The following is a 24,050-nucleotide window of genomic DNA, read 5'->3' as shown; positions in this document are numbered from 1 at the left end:
AAAGCGCTTTGTGATTGCAAAGTGATATATTTTCCCGTTAGTTAACTTGTTATGCACATGTTAAAAAATGGAAGACAATAAGCATTAATAATTTACAAAAGCAATCATTTTCCTCACACGTTACAAACATTCAACCCGAGTTTAAGTGCTAACAAGTCACAAATGCTGAGGCTGTCTTGCCTGAACTGAACAACACATAGTGCTGGGTGATATGGTAAGAAAATAAAATCCTCACATCTTGATTTGAATACATTTTTCAATTTGAAATATTTAACAAGTCATTAAAAAGTCTTTCAACTGCATGGGTAAAAGAGGAAAGGTGCACTTCTATCCAGCATCAATCACCCCTATTGACAATCAGAAGCCTGCATTAAATACAAATAATATACATCACATTTAGAAAAGAAAAAGAACCACCCACCCCGGAATAGCATTGACACCATTTCACGGTTCAAAAAAAAGAAAGAAAAAAAAAAAAACTTTCAAGATTTGATAGACATTTGGAAAAAACTGATTTTGTTGGTGCATCCATCTATCTAGATTGGCCATGTCTGTTGGTAGAGCAGTTCATTCTATTTTCATGGCACAAGTGAATCGGTGCCAAAAGGCAATGCAAGGTGTAGCCTGGACTGGTCACTAGCCAATTCTGTTCAAACGATGGATTGGTCACCAGTAAGTGTCTGGGCACAGCTATTGACAAGCCACCAGCCAATGTGAGGGCATTACTTTCTATACGTGTATAAAACTTGTATAGCCCTTTATATTAACCAGAAGCCAAGTAGGTCTCACTTTGTAAAAGGGTGATGACCCATGATTTTGTCTTAATTGGAAGGAAAAAACAGAACTGTGAGAAACATGTGCCAAGCACTCGAAAGCAAGCTTCTAACTTCAAAGGATTCATTGACACAAATAAGTATGGCCTATGGAAAGCTGCCAGCTGCTCAAATCTGGTGCATCACCATTTAACTAACTGGGAGCCAGAAACGTCCGATCCATGGATCCATGATCTCCCAGTTCAATTAGATTGGACGTCAATCAAGAAGAAAAGGCACCGGTCTCGCGTCCGCAGGCAGGCTGCTCTCAGTCCTCCGACACTGGACGCTGAGTTCTTCCTTTGTAGTTCCAGGAGAAAAGTTGCAATGACGAGCCAATTGATGACCAATCAATCCTTCGTGCTAGTCTCGTCATGCTAGACTGGGGCATTAAGGATCATCAGTGATCACTGTCCATCTAAGTTTCTTCCTTCGCCTCCTGATGTGCTTCGAGCGGCCAGTTAGTGTGTCAGGTGGGAGGTCAGATGCAGACAGAAAATGAGCATAGAGAGGCTGTGTTCAAAATCCTCCACTTAAGTATCCTAAATTGGGAGTTGTATGTTTTTAGTGCAACACAAATGTGCACCAAATAAGACTGCAAAGACATGGATAAGATTTCCATGGGAATTTAGGGATATGCCATCAAGAGCAAAGTGCACGATCGTCAAAACTTAAATTGGGGCCAGTTACCATTTAGTCAATGTTGCTGTGCACTTACACAAAATCAATGTTTTACGATGCAGTCTTACAATTCATGTCAAAGATCATATTACAAAGGATACCTACTGCGCTTTGTTTTAATTTTGTGTAAATGCAACTTGCAACATTTTGTCACAGTTTGATAAGGTAGTTCAAATAGTTGACATGACATATGGTATATTATAATTATGTGACAGCCAAGACGAAACTAACGACACATCAGAATAGCGCTCCAAAACAATAATAAATTTCTCAGGCGCGTGTACGATTGACTTAATCTGCAGCTTTAGTCCACAAGCCAAAGTAGTGTCAAAATAAATGATTAAAAAAATAAGACTGACGCCATCTTGTATCATCAGTAAGAAATTATAAACATTTTTGGTGCGGTGTAAATTACTTGTGGATTTTTGCAATGTAACACAGAAGAAGGACGAAGTGAACAATATTGAACACAGCCATCAAGAGTAGGTGTTGAGGAGGGGATCACTTGACTACTACTGACTTTGTCTGCAAGGCCTCCACTTTGGCGTCCTCCTCAGTTCTCGTAGCCGAGGAAGATGAATTGAGGTTGACTGAGGGTTTAGGTAGGCTGTACATGTAGACAGCGGCGATGACCAGCCCGGTGCCGACAGTAAACAGTTGGTCCACTTGGAAATCGAACAGGTAAATGGACATGACGGTGGAGATGATGATGGAGAAGGAGGTGGCGAAGCCTTTCAAGATGTTGTCGGCGTACTTGACCACCACAGCCACCAGGAGGCCACCGAACGTCTGGTTGAGGATGACGCACCACACCATTGACGTGTAACCAGAGAAGAAGCCTAAATTGGCCACAGTGGCGCCGTCATTCCACAGGAGCGCAAGCATGCCAAGCACAGTGCCAAAGATGCCCAGCTGCACGTTGCGCACCCACACCGACGCTGAGCTGCCCTTGAGGATCTTCTCAAAGTAGACGCCGGCGAATCCCGATGACATACAGCTGATGATCACAGCCAACAGGCCAACTACGTAGTTCTGATTGGCTCTCACTTGCTCCTTGGTGCCCCCCAGCTGAACCTGCAGACCAATAAGAAGACAGAGCTTTAAGAGGGCTGACTGGACAAAATACAAGATGGTCATACATTGAACTATCATTTATTGTGAGGGACATATTTCAACCTGGGCTGTTCGATTTTGCCTAACAAGCAAATCATGATTATTTTCTCTCAAACCCGATTTTTCAGTATCGATTATGATTTCTTGGTAAAATCAGAGGTGGGTAGTAATGTGTTACATGTACCGTATTTTTCGGACTATAAGTCGCAGTTTTTTTTCATAGTTTGGCCGGGGTTGCGACTTATACTCTGGAGCAACTTATGTGTGAAATTATTAAACACATTATTATATCATTTCACATGTTATTTTGGTGTTTTGGAGTGACACTGATGGTTTGGTAAACTTGTTAGCATGTTCATTATGCTATAGTTATCTGAATAACTCCTAATAGCTATGTTACGTTAACATACCGGCAACGTTCGCATTTCGTTGTCTACACATCATGTAACATTATCATACTGTACACTTATTCAGCAAGTTGTTCTCTATTGTATTTTTATTTTAAATTGCCTTTCAAGATGACATATCTGTTCTATGTGTTGGATTTTATCTAGTAAATTTCCCCCAAAAATGCGACTTATACTCTGGTGCGACTTACATAACTTTTTTTTCCCCCCTCTTCGCTGGGCATTTTATGGCTGGTGCGACTTATAGTGCGAAAAATACGGTACTCCCTTACATTTCCTTGAGTAACTTTTTGAGAAAAATGTATTTCTAAAGCCTGAGTTATGCTCCCGCGTTGTGGTGACGGCACAGCGACTACGGCATCATTCGACATTCGATGGTTCTCCGGCCAGGTGACGCGTTGCTCTGTAATTCACCGCCAAGCCACTGTAGGGGTGTGGCGTTATGTTTGTAGGGTTTTGGGGCATGCTTGTTGTCTTCCTCTTGTCTAGTTTAACGGAGAAAAAATAAACAATGCAAGATGGAACGCCTGATGTGGATCTTCAGCTCATCAACATTGAATAAATGTTGATCCTACAAATGTTGAGCCGCAGGCGACGCAGAAGACTGTTTCGAGGCGGTCGTCCAACTTTTGATGCCGCATAGAGTTCTACCCTTGGGTGGAAACCAGCTAGCCGTGGCTGCTAGCTTCAGACTGGCGTCGAACACTGCATCCAGTGTTTTGTCCGAGGTCTGCAAAGCCCTCCAGCCCGATTTGTTTGCCGTGTCCTACAACCAGCCAGTGGGAAGCCATAGCAGATTTCTGGCGTCAATGGAACTTCCCAAACTGCGTTGGAAGCCTTGATGTTAACGTTATCATAAAAAGCACCGAGGCACTCTCACTCAGTGATGATGTATCGTGTGTGAATTGTTTGTTGTTGAAAATTATGACACCAAACCTGTGCTTTATTCTTCATATACTTTAAGTCACAGACTCAAAGCAAACATATGTACACAATGAATATTCAAGTACACCAACCAAAAATGCGACATAAAGTGATAAAAAGCTGGCAGTTTTTGGCCGACTGGGTCACCGCTTCGTGTGGCCACTCGATTCCGAACACACACGTCTTGGTGGTTCTTCCATTTTTTTATTCAATCGCTGACCTTGTCATTTGGCAAACTTTATGATGTCTTCACGAGACTTGCTCTTCGATGATACTCCCGTCGGCTTGGTCCATTTTTGCGTGTAGAAAAATAATGTTTTACAATGGTGGTGATTTCGAGCTGAACCGGAGCTGAACTCTTTTTCCGTCTCGTCATATGCGTTAACGTGACGCTAGGGTTTGAAAAATCAATAGGACCGCATCAGGCTACGGCGCAGGGTCATACATCGGTCTTAGTTGACTGCGCAGGTCTGACGCAGAAGTATAACTTTGCCTTAAAGGGATCCTCTATTTTTAAGACAAATAATTCTTAAAAGATAAATGTTAGTATGAGTTATAATAATTTGATATTAAAACCCCTCTTAATGTTTTTGTTTTATTAAAGTTTGTAAAATTATTTTAAGTGATAGGTCGCTATTCTTGTTACGTCGCAGTGCGTGACGTCACCGGGCGCGTTGCCGAAATTCCAGCGTGTCACTCGTTAGCTTTCCCAACATGTCGTCAGTTCTACCCTTCCTATTTGAACCAGATCTGAAAAGTGAGGAGCAGGACAGCACTGTTGGTCGGTCGTTCACAAGACTAGCTTCAGGGAAAAATGCGTGCTGCAAATACCTGATAAGACAAAAATTGGGCAAAAGTCTCAATGACAACAGAGCGAGAGAGCGTATAATGTTGGGAACTCCAGTTGGGAGCGAGAGTGTATGCTGTTGGGAACTCCGGTTTTATTAGCTGATATTCAAGGTAAGCATATTGCGGTTTCAAACTTATCCCAATATAATTATGTAGTTTGTTAGCATCCAGAGCTGTCGTGTGCTTTACATATAGTACAGACCAAAGAGCACACCTTGTGTAATCCATGTCTTGTACATTGTAACACATGGTAGGTAGGATACGTGTATAAAGTAACCAAAAAGGGGAGAAGCTTCCACCTATGCACATTCATTCACAAAAAATAATATTTCCACCTTGACCACTCTTCACTCGGGAGCTCAGCAATACGCAAACACATGTTCCCTGACGAACTCCAACATTGTTGTAAGGTCCATGTCAGAGTCACTGTCGTCACTGTAGCATGCCATAGTGCTTTGATTATTTGGTATGATTTGGGGAAAACTCCCACGAAGAATAGTCAACAAAAAAGATAGCAATAGTTATCCAAATCCGCGTTTTTTACTCACTCGAAGACCCGATCCCATGGCAATGTTACACCCGCGATCAGGCCGTCGATTCCACAAAATAGACTGATCCGAAAAGCCTCTGTGGGACAGACGAATCCAGAAACTAGACAGATCCGAAACCAATATTGCAGATGCGGTGGGACCGTCGGATGCAGAAAATAGACGGATACCTTACTTGACTGAGGATCGAGGAAAAATGTTCAGGCGCCAGTTGTAACGCGTGGTGGGTAGGATACGTGCATACAGGGACCAAAAAGGGGGAGAAGCTTCCACTTATGCACATTTATTCACTAAAAATAATAATTCCACCTTGACCACTCACTTCACTCTAGAGGTTAGATTTTGTGCCCGAACCCGAACCCGCCGCCATGCCAGACTAATAAATTATTTAAAAAAAAAAAAAAAAAAAAAAAAAAAAAATGGAGAGCAGGCTCTCTGTATTGCGCTTCTGCTTGTGCGTGTGCACGAACGCCGTGGCGCCGGCCGCTTTTTATTCTTGTCCTCCCGCTGTACCGTTTGCGCACGGCCGAGGCGCCGCCCTCTCCTGGTCCCTCTCCTTGACAGAGAGGCGCGTCCATGTGAGAACAATATCCCACACACTCAGAAATATGTTTAACAAACTTTCCCAGCGTTATTCCGTTGTGTGAATGCTTTGATAATTCTCAAAAAAATATGTAGATTATTTTAACATTAAGAAAACTTGCGTTTTTTTCTGCCAACTCGAAGAAATGAAAATAAATTGCTGCTGCTGCGTTTTTTTCCGCGTCACTCAAAAAAAAAAAAAAAAATGGAGAGCAGGCTCTCTGTATTGCGCTTTTGCTTGTGCGTGTGCATGAACGCCGTGGCGCCGGCCGCTCTTTATTCTTGTCCTCCCGCTGTACCGTTTGCGCACGGCCGAGGCGCCGCCCTCATTTTCATTTCCTTGTCAGAGAGGCGCGTCCATGTGAGAACAATATCCCACACACTCAGAAATATGTTTAACAAACTTTCCCAGCGTTATTTCGTTGTGTGAATGCTTTGATAATTCTCAAAAAAATATGTAGATTATTTAAACATGAAGAAAACTTGCGTTTTTTTTCTGCCAACTCGAAGAAATGAAAATAAATTGCTGCTGCTGCGTTTTTTCCGCGTCACTCAAAAAAAAAAAAAAAAAAAAAAAAAAAAAAAAAAAAAAAATCGGGTTTTTCGGGCTCGGGCCTGCAAATCTAGTTAAGTGATCGAGCTCGGGCCGGGTCGGGCCTCAATACCAGCGGGCCGTGTCGGGTCGGGCTGGATTTTTTAGGCCCGAACTAGGCTCTACTTCACTCCCCTTGTTTCCATTTGACTGGATATTGCATCTAAAAGCAGCACATCGTGGCATTTTACTTCGCAGGTTTAGGCAGCAATAAGCAAATGTTGAACACGCTACACACTATTTGTAAAGATCCCAATGACGTCATCACTGCGAGCCCGCAAACCATGGCGCCAACTAACGGTCAAAATGTGTAGTAAATATTATAAAATATTGCCATTGATTTAACATTTTGTGTGTTTCTAACAACATATTTTAGTACAAGAGAACAATTGTGGTTTATTAGAGCCTACATGCATTTAAGTTAGAGCAGGGGTGTCCAAACTTTTTGCAAAGGGGGCCAGATTTGGTGCGGTAAAAATGTGGGGGGCCGACCTTGGCTGATGTGCTTTACGTAGAACAATATATTTAAGCAAATTTTAGCAAGCCATTCTGTGTGTCACATTTACTTTATAATTTTTTTAAATTAATAATTTCAACAATCTCGCAACTAGCCTTTGTGGCGTTCTCTTTCGACTCTCGGGCTCTTGCAAAATACTGCTGCTGTGAAATTAAACTAGCTTCAAGTTGCTTCAATTTCTCGCTGCGTATCTTCCCTGTAATCTTGTCGTACATGTCAGCATGTCTTGTTTGGTAATATCGCCTCACACTGAACTCTCTAAAAACAGCTACTATCGCTTTGCAAATGAGGCAGACACAAATGTTGCGTATTTTAGTGAAGAAATAACCCAATTTCCACCTATCCTTGAAGCGTTGACCGTCGCAGTCAACTTTCTTTTTGTTGTTGTTGATTGTCGCCATTTTAGAAAACTGGAAGTCAAGGGTCACACGGGGTAATGTTGCTTAGAGTACTGCTGCCTTTTAGTGGGTAAATGAGGAGCAGCATTTAGTATGTAAGCTACTTCATTTTCTGGTAGCAGTACTGCTGACCAATTAACTCTGTGTGCGGGCCAGACGTTATTGATCTTATGACAGAGGCTGGGGGCCGGATGAAATTTGACCCCGGGCCGCATTTGGCCTCCGGGCCGCACTTTGGACATGTCTGAGTTAGAGGATCACTTTAAGAGTAGTTTTACCAAGCCATAATTTTTACTTTTACTTGAGTGGATTTGTGAAGACAAAGCACAACTCTTACTCCACTACTTTGGCCTACACAAGAGTCGTTACATTTTACCTATTTATTCTTTAATTTTTTATTTTTTTTTGCCAGCGACGCTAAGAATAGCTCTACCAATTTCACCAATGAGACGTCGCAACAATAATCACATGACTCCATTATACCAATCAGACGCAAGCTTGCCGTTATATGATCACGGCAGCCTTTCACGTAGCGTCTCTGAAGCATTGTAAAAATGAAATATTTGACAAAGAGCGCTGCCCTCGACATGACTCGAAAGCGCAAATTTTAACCTCTCTCCCAGTTTTTATTTGGCACCGACTGACCACTGAAAACTGGAGATATGATCCTTTTAATTTCATAATAGTAACTATGAAGGAACTACTCAATAATCAAACTAGGAACTATTTTCTCCACTAGAGGGCACTCATGCTCTTTGGACAATAATGCTTCATTTCTGTCTTTTTTTTTCTCTACACGGAATTCAAAGGTGTTTTTCTTTGGCTTAATGTAGTTATGTAATGGGTTAATTGTAGTGCAGAAAAAGGGACACCTTTCAGACGAGTTGCAAATGCTTTGTCAGATAATGTTGAATGAGTTCAGCCAGGTGAAGCAACTTCAGGGTGCCAATGTCGAAATCGTGACAGCAGAACTAAAGTGGAGTACTCAAGCAAGCCCGTCGACGGGGTGTGTATGTTGTCCCGGGCCTCAGGACCATAGGGGCCCCTGAATGACCCTTAATTTATTTTACTTTACATTGCCATATTTCTTTTTTATTTCAATCATTGTCTGATTCAACATTATGTTCTATTTGATATATACTTAAAAACTTTAACATATTAAATATTTCAAATATCTATTTTTTCCTTTTTTTGGCCTTTTGCTGGAACTTTTATTAACAATGGGGGACTCACAGCCACTCAGCGCTACCGCACAACAACTCTCAACAACTCCTATCTCACCCGCTTACGCTCACCCACCTCTTCGTCTGCGCCAAATTGTTAAAGCCAGTCATATTGTGGGGGACAGTGGCACCTTGGGGATGCCGGTAACACCATGTTCTCCATTGAGCGTGAGCTTGTTCAAAAACTGGATTTCACTGATGTTATTAATGACTCACAAATCCCTCAAAATAATCACTCAAAAAATCTAAACGCATCACTGTTTGAGGGCTTGGTAACGCCAGGGATGTGGAACGGGCAGGCACAGAATGTTTAGTTATACTGTTTTGTTGCTTAGCAGGCAGGCATAGCACTCTAAGTTGTATTGTATTGTTCCCTACATGGGACAATAGATGGAAATTGTTTGTTTATATTGTGTCTCATCACATTACATTCTGTTAAATGTAACTATCCATCTCAAATAATTTGAAATTTACACTATCATTGCTTGCAATGCGTTAAAGTACTGCGTATGTTGTCGTGACAAGTCGGTGGCAGGGGTGGGGGGTTCCTATAATGCTCTCTTGTCCCCGGGCCCCTGCAAGTCTGTTGACAGCCCTGTACTCGTGACTACTGTAGAACGGATGGCCTACCTGTACAATGGCAATACCAATGAAGAGCAGCAGTAGTGAAAGCCACTGCACTTTGGACAGAGTCTTCTTCAGCATCAGCACACTGAAGATTGCCGTGGTCAGGATTTTCAGTTGGTACGTCACCTGAGAACCATCATGGTCAGAATTAAGGTTGTGCTGATACTAAGCCTGAACGATATATCGTTTAAACATCGCCATCGCGATGTGCTAATGCGTGATAGTCCCATCGCAAGGACGTGCGATAGTTTTTTTGTTTTTTTTTTCTGATCCACAAACCCTTGATCTGCTTCATTCGCTCGCACAGCCTCTCTCACCCCCTTTCCCAGCTCTCAGTCACTGCGGCACTTGCTTATTAAAGTTAACGATGGCTTTGATCTGGTCAAAGAAGCCGGTCAGCAATCTGTCATTCAAACTGTTTAACTTGTTAAACAGTTTCTGCAAAGGAGCGCGGGCTGGAATGAATGTGTGTGTCTGTGTGGGGAGAATGTGGAGACGTTCGAGACATATAAAATAAACGCCATAAGTGATTATGAGGAGTTTGTAATTTCTACATGTCACTCTAAGAGTCACAGCCATGTTAGGTAAACAAAAGCATTTAATAATCCAAGCATTTTTCTACTACAGTACTTTATTCTTGTTTAAAAATGATTCAGTGGGACAGTTATGTTTAAAACTGATCATAATTATTACATTTAAAGTGCTTAAAAAGCATTTATTAGAAAAAAAATATATATATATTTTTTTTTTAAATCATACTTTGGGGGAAAAAAGTGAAGAAAAAACATGTTTTATATGTATCTCTTTCCAGTGTTAGATCTGAATAAATACATTGAGCACACACACACGCACACACACACACACACAAAAAAAAAAAAAAAAGGGGGGGGGCGTTTATGTGCTACTTCGCGGTTTTTCACTTATCGCGGCGGGTTCTGGTCCCTATTAACTGCGAAAAACGATGGAATACTGTACACTGTGGTCATGATGAGTCATCCAAAATCTTTCCAAAGAGCCATTCAAGTCATCTAGTAAAAATGTCTTTAAAAAAAAAAAAAAACATATATATATATATATATATATATTTTTTTTTTTTAAATATCGCAATATAATATCGCAATATTTTCCAATATCGTTCAGGCCTAGCTGATATACCGATAGTTCAGCTGCATCGCTATGAGACAAGACGATAACCACTCATAAATTAGTTCATTATGTTAAAAAAATATTTGTAATGCACCTGGAACGTGGCAGCAGGAAGATTGGAGATGGCGATGTACTGCAAGTTGTTCTGCAGCGTGTAGATGAGAGACGGAACGGCTAGCTTCAGTACATCCTCCTGAAAGATGGCGTTCACCAGACACGATATTGTCTCCTTCATATTGACTGTGGAACACAGACATACACCCCCCCCCCCCCCCCCCCCCCCACACACACACACACACACACACCACACAAGAATTTATATCAATTGCATGGGAAGAACCAGTTGAAGCAGAATTACCAGTAATCAGACCTAAGAAGTTTGCAGCTCTTTTGTGCAGCTAGCATAACCCTGGGCGGTTAAACAATAATTATCATCATGTAATGTTATTCAACATAAACAATAAAAACATTTGATAAAAGTCGATAGATTTAAACAGTTTTACACCACCCCTACACCGGAGAAAAGTGGGGCGCTGATGCAACGTAAACGCTAGCTTTGAGAGGGTATCCAGTAAAGGAGGCAATATCATGACCTGTCACAGAGAATTAATGCCTGATACTGACGACAGACTTATTTTTCTGGCCTGTAACCGTCATAGCAATGGCTGTCTTGTTTATTTGTAACATTTTAAAAACTGAATATTTTCTTTTGTCTATATATTTTGTTGATATTGTCAGATACCTTAAGATGGGTGCTCATTGTTTCTTGCTCCAATATCTAATTTTACAAAACAAAGATGTGACAATTATCAATATGAACTTGATATATATTTGTTTATCGTGATAACAATTTTTGTCATATCGCCCAGGCCTAAGCTTGAGTACTCAAAAACAGAAGGAAAAGTTAAAATTAAAAAGCTTCGCTCTTTGGTTTCTCCTTGTAGGCTGTATTGGCTGAGCGAAATTGTGTTGGCTCGTTCCACTCAAATGGATCTACATGAACTCTGCTTTATAATATATATATACACAGTATATATACGTTGCTAATCAATACCAGAAAAAAAAAAAGTTTTCAACTCACTGTTTCCAGTCATTTTTTTTTTTAGTAATTAGCGTTTTTGCGTTGGTCTTTTTTTCCCCATGGCGCAGTCATATTGATACAGCGGAGTATCTTCAGTGTGTGAAGCTGTTTTAGGTCATGTGCACTAATAGGAGACGAGGATTGTTGCCATGGTTTTGAAAATAAACAACATGGCGTCGACTGCGTCCAGCTGCGACACGAGCGAAGAAATCAACAAAAGCTAGAAAACCGCATTCGAAATTTAGTCATAAGGCATCGAAACGATGCTATATGCATCTCTCATCTGTCCAAGCGTGAAAAAGTGCAGGAATTTAGACGAAACGGTGGGAAACTTAGAGCCTGCGTCAGACAACGGCTTTCTCTCCAGGCTCCGTCGAAGGATCTTGCTGAAAATGCGTCGACCAGGATTTTGAACGACATTGACTACAGGTAAGCAACACGCAGGGCTTTTGTTGTGAATAATAATGGGCGTTGGGGGGCTGCTGATCAGATCACATAAGACACATTAAGACTTATAATGTGAATTCTGGGCTCTAACTGTGATGTCATTTTAAGAAGTCACCATTATTATGTTTGATTGTTTTACATTGGCAAAACGTTTGAGACTTGTATAGCATACCTGTTAAGTTGTAGAAATTGCAAATAGGGAGATTTCTGTTTGCCAATCCCGATGACGCGCGCGCGCGCGCGACAATCGCTAAGACAAAATGCAACCATTTTTTTTCAAGTTCATTTTGGTCACAACACTTGTGTAAAAATTAACTACACTGTCAAAGAACCTCTTTTTGGTGGCATCAGAGATAGTCTTCAACTTGCTCCATGTATTGTCTGGCATCATGTGATACTGCTATGTTGCCTGTGTCATGCCAGTTTTCCTTGTTCCTGTAATCAACATCTAGGATATCCTCAGCTTTCCTGATCACATCCATTTGCACAAATTTGGACATCAGCTTCCTCAGCAGCCTCTTCATCTCATCAACCATCACTCCAATTAGGGTTTCGTCAGACTAAATCAGCAAGATTAAAAACATTAATTACATCATTTAGAAAATTAATCTTTTTTTTTTTTTTTAAAGTATCTTTGTCATGGCAGTTTTTTAATTGAATTGTAACCTAGAATTGAAACTTTATATTTTTTGTTTCAACACAGTAATAATGATATAATGTAATAAAGTGTATAGTATACACTTTAGCTTTAGCATAATAGCGAATCTAAATGATTAAACTTCAAGTAAGTAACGATATGCTTTCTCACTTAAATTCATATATTGTGGGGGTAGGACCGCAGTGGTTTAATATTCCATGATGTTTGATCCACGAAAACACAGAGTAAAGCAGCGACTTCTTCCTCATTGTTCTCCCATCATTAGCTCTAATGCTATTAGCATTAGGCAAGTTAGCTATCGCTGGCAGGTAAGACTTACGGCAATTACGTTGACGAACGTCGTTTTTCCCGAATACTGGAGGCCGACCAGGGTCAGCTCCATCTCTTCCTTCCAAAATAAAGACTTGAACCAGTCTAAAAGCCGGTTTATTAGTGCCAGCATCTTGGGAAGTCGGTGGTGCTTCGCCTCTTCCCTCCCTGTCAGATGATTGGTTGGGCTTTTCCAGCTCTGAAGGGGAGTGAGGGCAGGGAAGTCGGAGACGGCCAGGCTATTCGTTGTTGGTCACTCTCCGAATCAGGCCGAATGGTATCGTTACAAAACGGTGACAAATAAAAACGTAAAAAAAAAAAAAAATGACATTTTTGGAAAATCAGAAGATTTGGCTTTCTAATCGTGAGGCGTGAGCATTGGGGTCAAAATCGGGAGTCTCCAGGACCAAATCGTGAAACTTAACAGGTCTGGTATAGCATTGCCATGAGAACGGGGAGGGGGTGTTTTGTGTTTATAGATTTTACAACCTATGGAGAAGAAAGAGGGTGTGGTTGTTAAGAGTTGAATGCAGGGCTTTTTAGGTCAACAGGCCACAACTGCCAGCCCAGCCCATATTTATGACTGTGCAAATGAGCGAGAGGTCTTTTGTGCTCATCATAGCATAGCATAACATAACAAACATCTTTTTCACAATCAGTTACACCCAACACACACATGTAGTATTAGGGTGTACTGATTTTGTCTATATATTTTATTATTATAGGCCTGTTGCAAAAGGCTGCTGAGCTGAAGGAGGACACCAGCATGCTTTTGCACATTAAAAAAAAAAAAAAAATACTGTGTGACTCTGAAGGTGCGGTACCAACAGGACCTGTTACGCACAGTACACAAAGTTTTTGTCAAGGCCTACGGAAACAAGTATTGCAACCCGAGATTAAGCGTGAGTTATTCCAATGCATTGACATTTTATTGCACATTGAACATTTCAAAATGAGGCATTGACAAACAACATGGTCTTTAGTTTAACTATAGTTTCAAAAACCTATTTGGTAATTTTATTGGAAAAATTGGCGGAATAGACCGGCATAGATCATTTTGATTGTACGATTATGTAAATATAATATGGATTAAACAGTTCACACATGGTTTATGTGTGTGTGTGTGTGTGTGTGCGTGTGTGTGCGCTTGTTTTTCAGAACGTAAACATCCTTTACCGACAGCTACATGTTCTTCAGTGAGACGGTCATCCGTCAAAATATAGTTGACAAGGAAGTGCTGCGAATGGACAATCTTCAAAAAAGACATTCGTGGACATGGTGAAGAATCAAGAGGGTCTTCATGCTTCAGAATACAGGTAACCAAAATATGTCTCTCTCGCATGGTTCTTGTAAACAAAAAAAGGAACTACCTACAAGGTTAATTGTTATTAACTTATTCTCACAAAATTCTTATTTAAACTAGTGTTGTACCGATACCATTTTTTTGGCACAGATATCGATACCACTTTGTTTTAAAATTTATATACACTGTATAGAAAGTGAATCCAGTAGAAATTTTTATTGCATACCTGGTATGGGTGACAATAGTTAAATAAACCTTTTGGCTCAAGAACATCAAGCTGTAGTCATAAAAAGCCCTGATACCAACGTGGCAGTGATTGCTGTAGGTCTGCAGAAAGATTTACAGTGTGGATTGTATTTTTTCACAGGAGTAGACAACAGAACTAGGATTGACGTCTCTAAGGTCTCCGCAGCTCTTGGCACTAGTGAGTGTTCAGCATTCATTGGCATCCATACATTCACAGGTTGTGACTCTGCTAGTGCCTTTCATCGCAAAGAAAAAAAAAAAGAAAAAAAAAACATTTTCTGTTGGATGTCATAAAAAAGAATACCTGACTGGGTTTGCAAAGCTGGGCAGCAGTGTTAAACTTGACCTACAAACATATAAAACGTTGTTTAAATACGTGCGCCACCTGTATGGCCAGTCAGCTGTCAAAAAATTTGAATGATGCCAGATACAAATCTTTCTGTATGGCCTCATCAGCCTTGCCAGCACTCTCTATTCCCCCAACAACTGATGCTCTGTGCCAACATTGCAGGAGAGCAAACTATCAAGCAGCAATTATGAAAGACTGTCTGACAGGTAAAATGTGTGCCCCTTCACCCATTGGGAATGGGTAGGACATTGAGGATGGGCAGTTGGCAGTGACACGGATGACTAAAAATCCGGCCTCTGATACCGTTTTGCAAGTAGTCCACTGTAGTTGCAAGGCAACCAAATGTGACACGAGAAAATGTTCTTGTATGTCTGCAAAACTTTTTGTACTGATTTATGTCGGTGCCAAGCATGCAAGAATGTTTCCAAAGAAACAGACTTGGATGGGATGATGACTTTGATGAAAGTGATTTTAAGGAGTAATGTTGTCATGTAAAGTTTTACTGTTTTTTTATGTATATATTTTTTTCTACTTTGTAGTGATATCCAAATTTAATATTTTGTATGACTTCCATGGGCTTGAAGGACTGCATCCATGCGGTACGGCAAGGATTCATACAATTCATTGATGAAGTCATCAGGAACATCAAAGAAAGCAGTCTTGCATGCATCCCAGAGTTCATCAACATTCTTGGGGTTTCGTCTTCCATGCTTCCTCTTTCATCCTACCCCAGACATGCTCAATGATGTTCATGTCTGGTGACTGGGCTGACCAGTCCTGGAGGTTCTTTATCTTCTTTGCCTTGAGGAACTTTGAGGTAGAGATTGAAGTATGCGATGGAGCACAGTCCTGCTGAAGAATTTGTCCCTTTTTATGGTTAGGAATGCAAGAGGCAGCTAGGATTTGTTGATATTTCATACTATTTATGTTGCCTTCCACCCTGCAGATCTCTCAGGGTGCAGACAATTTTAAAACTGTGGCATTTGCCAAGGCCCACAGCCGGTCAAAAGGATGGACGCTGGAAAAGTGGCAAAAAGTGGATTTTTCAGATGAATCAAGATCCTCCAGGACTGACCAGCCCAGTCACCAGACATGAATATCTTGAGCACTTCTGGGGTATGATGAAAGAGGAAGCATGGAAGACGAAACCCAAGAATGTTGATGAACTCTTGGAGGCATGCAAGACTGCTTTCTTTGATGTTCCTGATGACTTCATCAATAAATTGTATGAATCCTTGCCGAACCGCATGGATGCAGTACTTCAAGCCCATGGAAGTCATACAAAATGTTAAATTTGGATCTCACAGCACCACTACTTAATTTGCTTATGTTATGTAACATTTTTGTATTTGAAGTACATTTTTTGTTCAATTATCACACTACTTTCTGTAGGCGACAAAATTTTTGTCTTGTCAAAATTTGACCTTTACGTCTTCATTAAATGATAAATTATTTTTTTTTCAGTGAAAGAAATATATTTTTGTACATTCAACATCATTTGGGATGGTCTTAGCTTTAATATGAGCCATTTCTGAAACCAATTGAATTATTAAAAGTCAGTTTATTAGCAATCTTTTCTACAAAATGGATAAGCGACAAGGGTTTGGTCAGGGACTGTATACATAGCTTTAAAAAAATGCATTGAACGCGTAGATCCAGCGTAGTGGAGCGAAATCCATTTTCTAAGCACTTTTTCCATGGTCCCAATACAGTCATATGTCCATGAATGTCTTTTGAAGCTTGTCCATTTGCAGCACTACCTGGTCAACTATAATCATTTGACGGGTGACGTTCACACAGAAGAAGTTGTAGCTGTCAGTGAAGGGTGTTTCAGTTCTGAAAAACATGCATACACACAAAAACCATGTGTGAACGGTTTCATCCATATCATATTTACATAATCGTCCAATCAAAATTATCTAGGCTTGTCTATTTTGCCAATTTTTCCTGAATAAAATTATCTAAGTTTTTTGAAACTATAAAACTAAATACTATGTTTGTCAATGCCTCATTTTTGCATATCTTGTACTAACCATTTATTGGCAGTGCTATACAAGTCTCAAACTAAACTTTTTGCTCAATGTATCTAACATAATAATGTTTACTTTTTAAAATGACAGTCAGTTACAAAAGACCCCCTCCCAGTTACTTATTGGCAGTGCTATACAAGTCTCAAACTTTTTGCTCAATGTAAATCAATCAAAAATAATAATGGTGACTTCTTAAAATGACATCACAGTTAGAGCCCAGAATTCACATTACAAGTCTTAACTTCATATGTGATTTGATCAGAAACCCCCCAGGCCCCAACGCCCATTATTACAACAAAAGGCGTGTGTGTGACTTACCTGTAGTCAACGTCGTTAAAAATCCCAGTCGACACATTTTCAGCCAGATTCTTTGACGGAGCCTGGAGAAAAAGCCACTGTCTGAGACGCAGGCTCTAAGTTTACCACCGTTTCGTCTAAATTCCTGCACTTTTTCGCCCTTGGACAGACGAGAAATGCATATAGCATTGTTTCGATGCCTTTTGACTAAATTTCGAATGCGGTTTTCTTATCTTTTGTTCATCTTCGCTCGTGTCGTAGCTGGACGCGGTCGACGCCATGTTTGTTTTCGAAACCATGGCAACAATCCTCGTCACCTATTAGTGCAGGTGACTTAAACCAGCTTAACACACTAAAGATACTCCTCCGCCGTATCAATATAACTGCGCCATGGGGGAAAAAAAAGACCGACGCAAAAACGATTATTACTAAAACATGACTGGAAACCGTGAGTAGAACTTTATTTCTTGGTACTAATTAGCAACGTATAAATATATATTATAAAGCAGAGTTCATGTAGATCCACTCGAGTGGAACGAAATCCATTTTCTAAGCACTTTTTCCATGGTCCCAATACAGCCTATTGCTTTTGGAGCGCCTCCCAATGCTTCTTCAGGCGTTTTTGATCCCGCTTAGTATGGTAAAAATCTCCCTGGAATCATATACCCCAGAACTTTGCTTTCTCCTCCGACTCATTTTCAATTTCATATTCTCACCCATCGTGCGATGGAGTCAACAGGTCTTGACTGCTGTTTTCCATTGAGTCATATGCACTCTGCTGGAGTTCTTGCATTTGACTACGTTATCAGTTTCTACTATGCAGAGGCAAACCGTTGCAAATTTTTTTTTTTGCACAATTTCAATAGTTATGGATCCATGCGAGTCTTGATAATTGATTTTTGAATACTTCTTGACAAGATGCAATTTTTAATTAGTGCGAAAAAAAACATGGAAGGGGGACTTTGAAGTACTGATGTCCCGATGCTATACTGTGATCCGGTATTGGCACGCCGTACAGCTATTTTTGGAATATCGGACAGTATCGGATTTGGTGACAAGCTCGGATCCGATTCAGTCGTCGCATGTTTTCAGTACAGTGGTGCTTTTTGACTGCTGTAAATCAAACCACTTGGCAATTACTGAATATCCGCCGAGTGAGACTACTGCTCTTTGGAAACTAATGATAGTAACACAGCATTGTGTAATATTCTTGAGTAGGTACCGGGAGAGCTCAGTTTAATACAAAAAATTTTTTTGAATTTTTGCATCATTTTTACTGGTCTAAAATGTAGGTTATAAGTAGTTAATTATATTGGAAATCAAAAAATCGGCATCAGGACATCCCTAGTTTAAAGTCCACAAGACTTACATCTCTTCTGCAGCAGGATGATGAGAACACACGTCAGCACCTTGAGGATCTCCGCCATGACCACGGCCGATGTGGCGAGGAACTTCTCGCCCGGCAACATGCGCACATATTTGATGCTGAGAATGAGTGATGCATTCTGGACCACCAGTACAGCCAGACTTATGTACTTCAGCTTGAAGTTCACTGGCACACAAACACAAAGACATGTTGTTAGGGGCAATATAAAAAAAATATGTAAGGGTGAGGATCAGTGTTCTAAGAAGCCTTAAATTAATAGTTATAAATGAAATCATAAATTTTATATACAAATCATGTTCTAAAAAAGCTGAAACGCTAATCAGTTTAATAAAAATTGAATGCAATGTGGAAGTACCAAATTTCAATATTGTATTTAAAATATATCAGAAATAGATCAAAAGTTTAAAAAAAAAAAGTATCACTTTAAGGAGAAATGTCGATTTTAAATTTCATGGCATCAACAAATCTCAAATTGGGACCGAGCAAAAACGAGGCTGGAAAATGTCAATTGCCCATATAACGGACAGTTGAAAGACCATTTAATAATAATCATGTTGGAAGTGGACCTAATTGAGTATAAAAAGAGTTTCTCAGAGGTTGTGTTCAGACTACAGGCATATCTGATTCCAATCGGATTCCTCCTCAAGCAAGCATCCAAATCAGATCTGGGCTTGTTTAGACTGGACCACATTAATGACACCTGACAGGTTGCCATGGCAACAAAGGCGTCATCCAGCATAGAGTGATGTCACAGTCAAAACCCATCTGAGCTGTTCAGACTGAGAAGCATCTTGTCCATGTCGGATATTGATCGACAAATCACCTGTGAGGACACTGGCCAACCCAGATATTGACATCCACATTCCACACTTTGTCAACATGGAGGATCATATCATTTTCGCAGTGTGCGACCAGCACAATACTTTATGATACCTCTCGGCATGATTTCCAGGACATACGGTGAATAAAAAAAGCAGTGCAGGAAGTTGTTGGCGCTCAGAAAAGACCGGAAATTTTTAAAATGCCCTCCAAATTCATAGCTAATCAGAGCCAAGCAATGATGCACAGGCAGAGGGAGTTGCGTGTCACTGTCGCTTGCGGCTGCAGTCGCATTGCGCCCTATGTGTTGGCTTTCAGCTCAACTGCAAGGACTTTAGCAGTTCGCCATTGCTCATCGCCTCTCATGTGTTGAGCCACGGATTGGACTTATTCCTCCTGTCGGCTTCCTTTGAAATTGTGCCGGTGGGTTTGTTGGAAAGAAAGTAGTTACTTATTGTACTTTTCGGCATTGTTTGCAAGTGCTGTCCATTTTTCCCGCTAACCCGATTATAACCCACTCCACCTTTTTATTCTGTTGCGTTTTCCCTTGGCAAACCAGCTTGTTACATTACCGCCAACTAGTGGATTTAACCAAAAGAGTTTGTACGCAAAATGAAAACAAAATCTCAATGTTACTGGTCACGCATGTGCCAGTAGATGAAAAAAAAAAAAAAATATATATATATATATATACTCATACTGGCTATAATTTTAGTCGTAAAATGCGACCATTTGGTTGCAGTCTGGAGTCCTGCTCAAGGACGTTGAACTGTTAAAGTACTGTACAAGTAACAGACAACAAGAAAGGCATGCTGTCCCTCCCAATTTGTAAACTTCAGAGACTTGTCTCCTAGGCCTGTCGCGATAACAAATATTAGTGTGCGATAATTATTGTCATAAATTATTGCGATATGCGATATTATTGCGCCCCCCCAATTTTTTTAAACCAATTTACAATAACACAGTGAGAATATAGTATATATTAATAAATTCAAAAATACTTTTTAAGAAATCACAACTAAAAACAATAGACCATGCCTCTTAAGTAAAAAAACAACAATATTGATACCGCACAGCACCACAGAATAAATAAAATGTGTTAAAAAAAATAGCTTCTACAATGTTGTTCCATAGGGATGCAACGATACAGTTAAGTCACGGTTCGGTACGATTTTTGATACGGGGGTCACGATTTTCGATCCGATTCAATACATTTAATGCTCTGTTGAAAAAAAAAACAAAAAAAAACAAAAAACAATTAATATATATATATATATATATATATATATATATATATATATATATATATATATATATATAATTTATTTATTTATTTTTGCTAGCGAGCAAAAATTAAATTGCCATCATATAAACATGCATTTTAGTGCATAATATTTATGTGCTTACTTCTTACTGATCTGAAAATTTTTTGTACAAAAGTGCTGAGAATAATCTTTACTGTTTGTAAAGTGAGGCAAGGCACATTGTTGATTGCTACAGCTTTCTTAGCAGCTAGGTTTACTACATGAGCAAGACATCCTATTTGTGGTCTGAATCCATCTGTGTCACGTACTGAATTAACAATATTTGCAACATTATCTATAGTCACTGGTATTGAATGATTTGGCCTTCTTAACTTCCATTCAGTCATGACAGTTTAGAATTCGTCGATGTAGTATATGGACTACGTAACCCATAATCACTCTGTGCTCACGTAGCCAATGGCATGGGACGTAGCACATCTAGTTTGCCATTTCATGATAGTGTGTGCGTGCATTAAAAAACGTTAGCAAGCGCCACTGAAGTCACGTCTGGTCATTACTACACAACACAAGCATATGACACAGCGCTCTTAATTTCATTCAGCTGTTTATTGTCAAAGCGAGGTTGTTCGTAGCAGCCTAGTCGGTAACAATGTTTTGGCAGACTTCGTTGTAAATATCCGGCGTTGTGCCGAAAAATAGCCACCCGCGTGAAATGTCACTCCTGACGGGAGCGCCCACACGTCAACAACACCGGCGCGCTGTAGATGGTCCACAGTCACTCCGGAGCACTCATGCGGCCGGTATACGTTGAACAACAGGATATAATGGGAACGATTGGCTCCGGCGCTAGTTTTTGCCGGACCTGGAACGAAGATGCATTTTGTGCAGTTGGTAACGAGGAATCCGAACTTTTAACAGCACGTCTGCCGCATGCGCGCACGCACGTGCACGCGAGGCGATAAATCGCAGCGGAAAAATTACCGCCTTCATTTTTATATATCGCACGATAAATGGAATTATTGCATTTTGCGACAGGCTTATTGTCTCCTTAATCCTAAAATGTAGACATGTGCCGGTAACCGGTTTCACGGTTAACCGTGGTGTGAAAACGTCGCGGTTTCAAAACCACTAAAATTTTCCGTCAGACCGTAGTACGGTATTCGCCATTTTTCATGTGTCAAAAATGCAGCCAGAAGTGGCGTGGCGCGGCAGCGCTCACCCCCTCCCGTTTGTTGCTGTGTGTGAAAGTGACAATCGGCTAAACAGCCAGCGAACCCTAAACAAATACTCCAAACATAAGAAGTTATTTTCTTCAATTTATTGAGCTCTCAAATCGTGGTAAGAGGAATATACAAAATGAATACATTTAAAACGTTGTACAATTGTATTTTTCCATGTGTGAGTAGCTAAACAGATTAGCACTATGAAAAAGTTCGCCAAAAACAAAACACATATTTTCCTTTGAAATTCGATATACAAACTAACTAAAAGCTTATAAAAGACGAATGTTAGCCTAGGCTTAGCTGGGAGAGCAACTTCGTCGAGTCTTACAGCCGCAGAGTGAGAAAACAAGCTTGATTCGCTTGAATGAAGGGGGAAAAAAGGTATAGCATCAAAGACCGTTAATTGAGGAAAGATGATCTTGCCCTAAGCACAAATCCACGTTCGCTGGATCAAGGAGAGGTCTCACTCCCAATGATTTTTTTTTTATTTTTTAGATGAAACCTTTCCACAACAATATTTACATTTTAACTAACTTATACATTTTTAACTAACTTATTAACTTTTGAATTCTTTGTTCTTTCTAACACAAAGGCATGACATCATGTAGACTAGAGTTGACACAGTGGCTGAAAATGGCGAAACTTCACTCGAGCTTTTCAATCCTCAAAAAATTATGCAGTATAAATTTTTAAAAATTTTATTCAGAAGAGTTTTTACTTTTTTTATAGAAATTATTCTGTTGTTGCTCTAAACTTGAGCAACTTGAGCTGTGACTGTGGGTATAGTCTACGTTATATTTTGATTTTATTTAAAAAAAAAATATATATATATATATATATATTTTTTTTTTTTTTTTATTGATAATTTATTTATTTTAACAATACATTCATATTCCAATTTGTAAATATGTTCTGGAAAAAAAATCCTGTTCAATGGAAAAAGTTTTTTTTTTTTTTTTAACCCATACATCTCAAAATAACACATTTTGGAGCTATAATTGCAATACCGTGATACCGTGAAACCGCGGTATTTTTGCTCACGGTTATCGTACCGTCAAAATCTCATACCGGCACATGCCTACTAAAATGGTTACACATGGCTTTAATAGCGGATGCCTAACAGTGGTGAAATAAGCCTAGTCCAACTTTTTAGATTTGTAGACATCATGTAATAGAAAATAATCGGTATTTTCCCCTTGAAATAAAACTTATCTGTTTACTTTTATTCTGTGCCTGTTACATGTTTTTTGTTGAACTTTATTTTTATTGAACATACAAACAATACAGCACAAAATAACCCTTAACATCATCAGTATTGTACAGAAAGCATACTACTGTATGTTAAGACAGACAAATTAGATCAGGTGAGTGAAAGGCAAATACACTTAAACATGACTCAGTATTCATATGAATACTGCATATAACGGGTTTTCCTTCATGAATATATTGTAAGTATTCTTCAATAGGCCTACAGCTTTTCTACAGCTTGCAAAAGTATTCGGTCCCCATGAACATTTCAACCTTTTGCCACATTTCAGGTTTCAAACAGATATAAAATTGAATTTTTTGTCAAGAATCAACAACAATTGGGACACAATCGTGAAGTGGAATGAAATTTATTGGATATTTTATACTTTTTTTCACAAATAAAAACCTGAACAGTGGGGCATGCAATATTATTCAGCCCTCTTGCATTAATACTTTGTAGCACCACCTTTTGTTGCAATTACAGCTGCAAGTCGCTTGGCGTATGTCTCTATCAGTTTTGCACATCAAGAGACTGAAATTCTTGCCCATTCTTCCCTGCAAAACAGCTCGAGCTCAGTAAGGTTGGATGGAGAGTATGTGAACAGCACTCTTCAGCTCTGCCAACAGATTGTCTGGAACTTGTCTTGGCCATTCAAACACCTGGATACGTTTATTTGTTACCCTTTCCATTGTACATTTGGCTTTGTGTTTTGGATCATTGTCCTGTTCTAAGATAAATCTCCGTTCCAGTCTCAGGTGATTTGCTGACTCCAACAGGTTTTCTTCTATAATGGTCCTGTATTTGGCTCCATTCATCTTCCCATAAATTTTAACCATCTTCCCTGTCCCTGCCAAAGAAAAGCAGGCCCAAACCTTGAGGCTGCCACAACCATGTTTGACAGTGGGGATGGTGTGTTCAGGGTGATGAGCTGTGTTGCTTTTACGTCAAACATTGTTTTGCATTGTGGC

General features: G+C 39.9%; 1 protein-coding gene and 1 long non-coding RNA gene across 3 annotated transcripts in view; one reads left to right on the top strand and one right to left on the bottom strand.

Moving 5' to 3' along the window:
* slc35a2 (solute carrier family 35 member 2) overlaps positions 1 to 24,050 on the bottom strand; it is a 29,916-nt gene that overhangs the window by 878 nt on the left and 4,988 nt on the right. Inside the window, exons 2-5 of one of the 2 annotated variants that reach the window (XM_057829620.1) lie at positions 18,509 to 18,691; positions 10,514 to 10,659; positions 9,277 to 9,399; positions 2,014 to 2,567 (exon numbers count right to left, since the gene is read on the bottom strand). In XM_057829620.1, coding sequence (XP_057685603.1) covers positions 2,014 to 2,567; positions 9,277 to 9,399; positions 10,514 to 10,659; positions 18,509 to 18,691 — 1,006 coding nt within the window. The remainder of the gene's footprint in view (positions 1 to 2,013; positions 2,568 to 9,276; positions 9,400 to 10,513; positions 10,660 to 18,508; positions 18,692 to 24,050) is intronic. The other variant, XM_057829621.1, reaches the window with a different exon arrangement.
* On the top strand, positions 11,662 to 15,391 carry LOC130911946 (uncharacterized). The gene is made up of 4 exons (XR_009062503.1): positions 11,662 to 11,929; positions 13,640 to 13,816; positions 14,073 to 14,230; positions 14,585 to 15,391. It is a non-coding gene; the product is annotated as an uncharacterized LOC130911946 (long non-coding RNA).

The sequence above is a fragment of the Corythoichthys intestinalis genome, chromosome 2 (genome assembly GCF_030265065.1).
Source record: "Corythoichthys intestinalis isolate RoL2023-P3 chromosome 2, ASM3026506v1, whole genome shotgun sequence".
Lineage (NCBI taxonomy): Eukaryota > Metazoa > Chordata > Actinopteri > Syngnathiformes > Syngnathidae > Corythoichthys > Corythoichthys intestinalis.
This window is presented reverse-complemented; position numbering and strand designations above follow the sequence as displayed.